We start from the raw sequence: 6928 nt of genomic DNA on the forward strand, positions 1-6928 counted from the left end.
TGAAGAGTACTGTACGTCAAACTAAACTAAATTTCATGTATTGGATAGAAATCCTATGTTTTCAATCCTAACTCCTCAATTGTTGAAGAGTATATTGTACGTCAAACTAAAGTAAATTGCATGTATTGGATAGAAATCCTATGTTTTCAACCCTGACTCCTCAATTGTTGAAGAGTATTGTACGTCAAACTAAACTAAATTTCATGTATTGGATAGAAATCCTATGTTTTCAATCCTAACTCCTTTTATTGAAGAGTTTTAAAAGAATAATACAATTTTGTTTGGAAGGAGAGGGTTTTTGATAAATATTAATATACCTCGCTCCATTCTATCTTGATATGTGTAACTTTATAACTCTGGATTGCGACTAAAGTTTGAATACTGGGTTCAATATCATGTTTTGGCGGTTGGAATTGTACAGCTGCATGCAGAGTTTATTGCACATTAAGGAATTTGGTGTATTCTGAGTACAAATCTCTCTAAATTAGCCTTACCTCACCTTGAAGGGATGAAAGATACAACGAAAGTCGAAAATATCATTGAAATACCATTTAATTTATTTTCTCATCTTTATATTTATAGTTATAATAATATGCATATACCATCTGGTTTGTGTCTCATCAAAAATCATTAATCATCAATGTTATCTATCTCTGAAAAAAAGGAAATTATTTAAAACGAAACATTTTCAAGGTGGTTTAACACTATTTAGCCTGGAGGGGGGTCAACTTGACTTGCAACTGTAAGACCAGAAATGTAGTTCACTGTATTTGGATACATACATGTGAGCTGTGTAAACTACAATATATAGGACAGACAACAAGATCAGATGAAAGAGTGAGAGAACATATTGGTTACATTAGAAATCTCCATACAAACCAGCCTACAGGAGAACATTTTAACATTCCTGGACATGAACTCTACCATCTAAAAGTTAGCGTTCTAGAGAAGGTTTGGGACCACGGAAGAAGTTTACTTGAAGTACGAGAATCTAAATACATTAGAGGTTTTATGACTGAACTCAGAGGAATGAACAGAACAAATTAGTTTTTATTTAATTGTAAACTGTAATTCAGTATGGTTAAAAAAAAGATGTTTATTTCCCATTCTTTAAAAGGTTTGAATACCCCTCCTTAAACAAGCCGTATCCACAATGCACCACTCATATAAACATACATCTAAACAGTTTGTTTTTAATCATTGTGACAGAAACAATCTAAAGGAATAATAACTGTCATAAAACATTTTTTTTTTAAAGTGAATATTTGCAAATTATCTTTTTTCCATCTCATAATCTGAGTTCGTTTCCCTTATGTCCAATTGACAGCCCAAATTTATATTTTTAAATAATCTTTTTTGTTTGTTTATCTTCTTGTGACTTTTTACAATTTTTTAAATTTTTTTTATCGATTTTATTGGTTATTATATAGAAAGAACTGACGAGGGTCAACCCAGACCGAAATATATTTTCAATAAATGTGGAACTACATCTACTTTTTTACTCTACAGAGGTTTGGTCCATCACCATCACCGAATTCTAAATTTGACCCTCCTTATCTTTTTCTGCAATAACTCAAAAAGTATTTTAGCCAGGAAGCTTAAGTTTTTTGACTTTTCTAACTAACACATGCCCATCACTTAAGGCTAAAATATGGGCTTTTATACCTACTGAGTACTAAATGCCTTATTTTACCTATACCATGGACTAAATCTATACTTAAACCTACTTCCAGTTATTGAATTATAACATTTTATAGCTCTTTGGAAAGCCTATGACAAAAGCGACCAGATGGCACAATTTTTACAAAGGAATTTTGCACAGATTTTGCACTGACGCCTTTAAAGGGAATTTGCACATTTTCAGTTTTCTTGAATACACATTTAGGTTTTAAAAATTTGGTAAATGTTTTTGCACATGAGAATTCGCTGGGTTAAGGGCTTTTCAAAAATGTATAATTAGTTGCAATTGCGTTTTTTTGCTTAATAACTAGATTTTGCAGTAATATTTGGATTTTTGCAAATTTGCCAATTGTTATACAGATTATTGAAACAGAGCTGAAGAGTGAAGGGCTTTCCAAAAACCTATAAATATGTTATAGATTTATTGTATCACAACAATAAGAAAATTAGAGGAACTAGATTGAAACTAGAGTCAGGGTAAATTTTGAACTATTTTTCTTTCTTATCATTTTAAAAACCAGAAACCCCTCCCTCTTTAATAAAAAATGGTCTTGGAACAAAAAATCTTAATTATAAGAGTCTGATGCAATTGTTATTATTGTGATTGGGAAAAAAGAAAAATCCTTATGTTAAATATTTCATACATTAACCAGAAAACAATGGAATAGAAAGACGACATTATAGCACAGTACTCAAGCGTTTTGTTACTAGAAAATATAGCTTTACTAAGTGAAATTTCAGAGTTTTCTGAAGATTATTAATAAAAAAAATTCATTCGCGCATAGAAAAAAGGGTTTATTATTAAGTTATTAAGCGCTGAAAAAAGAAAATATAATCACCAACATTATTACCTTAATTTATGTAAAAATTATGTTATTATGATAATTACTTTAACAATTTTAAAGTATATAGGTTAACTGGAAGGCCTCACTCTCAAAATTGAATCCAGTACTATCCAGTCAAACAATTTGTATTCTGTGCCTAATATTTGATTTTTCCACGTTTTCTCCAACCACCTTATAAAATGAAGGAGAATCAATTCTTGTTTATCATGGAAATTTGGTTTTAATTATGTGATAATAAAAATTGCAGAAATTTACCATGGTTTTTGTTCAATTTTTAAGGGGGGGGGCACACCATTTTTACATTATCCCCCCTGACTCTGAGGACCGACACTTAGATATCGTTTTAATACTCCGCTGGCCACGGACCTGGGGTTATTTAATATTTAACGTTACAGTCGTTACAGTAAAATTTTGTTATTTCATGGTTATTTCATTATTTGATTTCATGACGTCATTCCTAGTGTCTATTTGTAGCCTTATCCAATTATAATGAAAGGTGAAAATACCAGCCAATGAGAGCAACCTTCTATGATGTAAGACGCCCAATAGGAAATGTGTATCCGACACAGTACTTTGATTTCACCACTGTCTACTAAGTACTACAGGCCGGGGTGTGTTTCAGCTGAAACTTACCACACGTTGCGACACTGCGCACATTTCATTATTCAATATTCATCAATTTCCACAAGAATATCAGGGAAATCAGGTAATTATTCTATAAAAACTAAAACAAGATATTCAACATGAACAGTTTTCAATTGTTTAATCAAATGCTAAAGTGAATATAGAGCAAGAAATGTTGTTATTTTAAAGGTTAATCGATGATTTTCGTCTGCAAATGGATTGATCCTTGCAAATAATTTTCGTTATTTATTAGATACAAAGCCCGTACTAAATTGGGGTCTGTCCTAGTGAACGTGAAACGTCTTAACGCGGAAATGCCTCAAAAACCGGTTTTGAGGAATTTTTGTTTTATTTTGGGAAATCCCTCAAAACTGGAAAATGTTGAGGGATTTCCGAATATTTTTGAGGCGTTTCCTAATATTTAAAGTTGAGGTGTTTCCTCTTTTTTTTTGAGGCGCTTCCGTTTTATTGAGGCGTTTCCGTTTTTGTAAAAAGTTTTTAAACTTTATTTTGTTGAGTTGTTTCCGTTTTTTGAAAAAAACTTTTAAAACTTTAATTTGTTGAAATATTTCCTCTTTTTTTGAGGCGTTTCCGTTTTTTTTGAGGCGTTTCCGTTTTTTGAAAAAAAATTTTAAACTTTATTTTGTTGAGGCATTTCCTCTTTTTTAGAGGCGTTTCCATTTTTATGAGGCTTTTCCGTTTTTTGAAAAAACTTAAAACTTTATTTTGTTGAGACGTTTCCTCTTTTTTCTGAGGTGTTTCCGTTTTTGAAAAAAGTTTTTAAACTTTATTTAGATGAGGCATTTCCTCTTTTTTTGAGGCGCTTCCGCTTTTAAAAAAAAACTTTTTAAACTTTATTTTTAAACAAAAACTCGTCAAAATAAAAAGAGCTAACAGCTCAACTAAATGAAGTTTTTAAAAATACGGAAAAACCTCAAATATTTTGCGGAAACGCCTCAAAAAAAAAATAGGAAAAACCTCAACTAAATGAAGTTTATAAAAATACGGAAACCACTAAAACATTTTGCGGAAACGCCTCAATAAATGAAGTTTTAAAACATACTGTAACGCCTCAAAAATTTTACGGAAACGCCCCAAAAAAAAGGAAACACCTCAACTAAATGAAGTTTTAAGTTTCTTTTTTTCAAAAAACGGAAATGCCTCAAAAATAATCGGAAACGCCTCAAAAAAAGAGGAAACGCCTCAACAAAATAAAGTTTTAAAAAGTTTTTAAAAAAACGGAAACGCCTCAATAAAAAGAGGAAATGCCTTAACAAAATAAAGTTTTAAAAGTTTTTTTCAAAAAACGGAAATGCTTCAAAAAAAACCCGGAAACGCCTCAAAAAAAAGAGTAAACGCCTAAACAAAATAAAGTTTTAAAAGTTAAAAAAAAAACGGGTTTGTGAGGGATTTCCGTTTTTCTTGCAGAAATTGAGGAAAGGCCTCATAAAAACCGGTTTTTTATGGGTTTCCGCTTTTTTTGAAGCATTTCTGTGTTGAGACGTTTCCATAGCACCGATTTTTGGACATCTATAATGATCATCATTTAGAATATGTTGACTTAAAATCTGAAATATCTTAATATTCAATTATTTTGTAAATTTTAAAGATATTCAATTTTTAAAATCAACCTTTTTTAAATTTTAAAATCAACATTAAGATTCAAGTTTGGGGGGGGGATAATTAGCCCGAGGATTCTGGGGGGGGGGGGAAATAACCTCTATAACCCCCCTATTTCCACCACTGGATTAGTATACTGCCAAATTAACTCTTATGGTAATTTGGTTATTTCCTAGTAAACGATTTCTGGACCCCCCCTCCCCTCTCCTTTCAATTTTGTACCATGGATCTCATATGTAACACATGGATAAAATTATTCATGTGGCCTCATAGCCCGGCCCCCTAGTCCGCAGCGCTCGGTCCAACATAACTCTAAAATGATACAAAATAACTTAAAATTAGTGGTCATGTACAAAATTGACAGAAGGGGGGAGGGGGTCCAAAAATCGTATACGGATCTGGGTAATTTACAAGAAAATAATGTTTGGACACTCCCCCCCACGTCATTTACAAATTGGAGGACGTAATGTACTACTAAATTAACTACAGACTCTGAATTATTAGTTTTGACCTTCAATCAATGAATAAGGTAAAATTGATTCTCTAGATGGACTTCCATGAATCCTCGGGACCACTCTTCTCAATGAACGGAATTCCTCTTGCTAGGTAAAGTTTTATTTTCCACTTATCTTGGGAACCCAGCGTTGCCCAGGTTACTCATAGTTACTCACGCCGCGCCGTTTACCCGCACTTGGTCGTAAACTACGAATTTAGCTATTTTTCCACTCAACTTGCACATCTTGAAACCAAACTAAAAACCTTCCCGTAGCTCTCCCAAGTTCTCCAATCAAAATTTTGACTGACAATTAATCCAGACTTTTTTTGTCAAAATTTAAAAAAAAATTTACCTGCGGCGCGTTTATGCTTTTTAAAATGCATGATTTTAGGGATTAGTATGCACTGCAATATAAATATTAAAAATTATGTATTTTTCGCTTTTCACATTTTGGGAAGGTACTCAAAAAAAATTGAGGGGGGGAATAATAAAAAATGGGAATTATATACACCCCTGCAGTGAATATATATAGATACTAGATCATATTTATATATGCACGGTTACCATCTAAGAAGGAGACTTCAGAGACGACTGTAGTGAATTTATACTTTTTCTGTCAATTCATGGTTCTCTGCAAACCATTAAAAGACTATATGTAAGGCATAAGACTAAATTAGAACTTGGGATTGTCATATTTTACGAGTTTCCAGTCGTCTTTACAGTCTTTTACTTTGGGGGTAACCCTTTATGTTACATTTGAAACATGAGGCATTGAGGGTGTCCCACACATCACCTTACATTTTTGAAAATCATTTCCCCTCAAAGGACTAAACAAATGATTTTGGCTTTTTCATACTTTCTACCCAAAAAACATGCCTTTCTAGGGGAAAAAATTATTTTCAAAAGGAAGGGGGGGAAGATTTTACAGGAAAATAAACAACCCTGTGTTTAGGAGGTCGGCCTCTACCCCGATCTCTAACTCAGATGCTGTAGAGAGTTTGCTATTGTTAGGGAAGAAACCGGTTATTTCTATGGATCATCAGGTAGAAAAGTATTATGAACCCTCATCCCTTTTGCAGCAAAAATTGTCACTTAAAATTAGTTTCTTCTTGTCCTTAGTGGGCGTAGAATTGCCGGGGATATTTGTTCCAAAACGGGAAAATGGCCTATTTCTAATATTAAGTGATGGGCCAAATCGCGTTTGGAACTAATTTCCTCTGAATTGTTAGATTCTAAATTTAATAATCGATAAAAAATTGACTTAAGGGGGGGGGGGGCACAAAACGTATTACTCTCCGGAAAATTTAAACAGTGGTTAAACATAACTTAGAATTGTCGTAGGAGGCTGATTTTTTGCATGCAAACTCAGAATTATGTATATTATGTGCATTTTTTGGTTTTGAAGGAATCTGAGCAAAAGTGCGCGCGCGCGCGCGCTTTTTGAGAAAAAATACGACTTTTTTGACAGTAAATCCATGTTAACTTCATTAATTGCACTTGAAAATTTTTCCTGACACTCTTGAAACAAATATGCGCTAAAAAAATTCAACCCCAAAGGCTTAAATGTCCGCGCGCGCGCGCAATAAAAGAAAATATCTTTGAATACTTATGTGCTAAGTTTGGCCCAAGTTAGAATAACAGTTGCATGTGATACATCAAACTA

The 6928-nt window shown here is 32.9% G+C and overlaps 1 protein-coding gene across 2 annotated transcripts in view; it reads left to right on the forward strand.

Moving 5' to 3' along the window:
- Positions 1-3099: 3099 nt before the first annotated feature.
- LOC111700673 (uncharacterized) overlaps positions 3100-6928 on the forward strand; it is a 24117-nt gene continuing 20288 nt past the window's right edge. For both annotated transcript variants that reach the window (XM_023471667.1, XM_023471668.1), the window contains exons 1-3: positions 3100-3231; positions 5317-5375; positions 6218-6308. In XM_023471667.1, the coding sequence (XP_023327435.1) occupies positions 5317-5375; positions 6218-6308 (150 nt within the window). In that variant the 5' untranslated portion in view covers positions 3100-3231. The remainder of the gene's footprint in view (positions 3232-5316; positions 5376-6217; positions 6309-6928) is intronic.

This window comes from Eurytemora carolleeae, unplaced genomic scaffold (genome assembly GCF_000591075.1).
Source record: "Eurytemora carolleeae unplaced genomic scaffold, Eaff_2.0 scaffold333, whole genome shotgun sequence".
NCBI lineage: Eukaryota > Metazoa > Arthropoda > Copepoda > Calanoida > Temoridae > Eurytemora > Eurytemora carolleeae.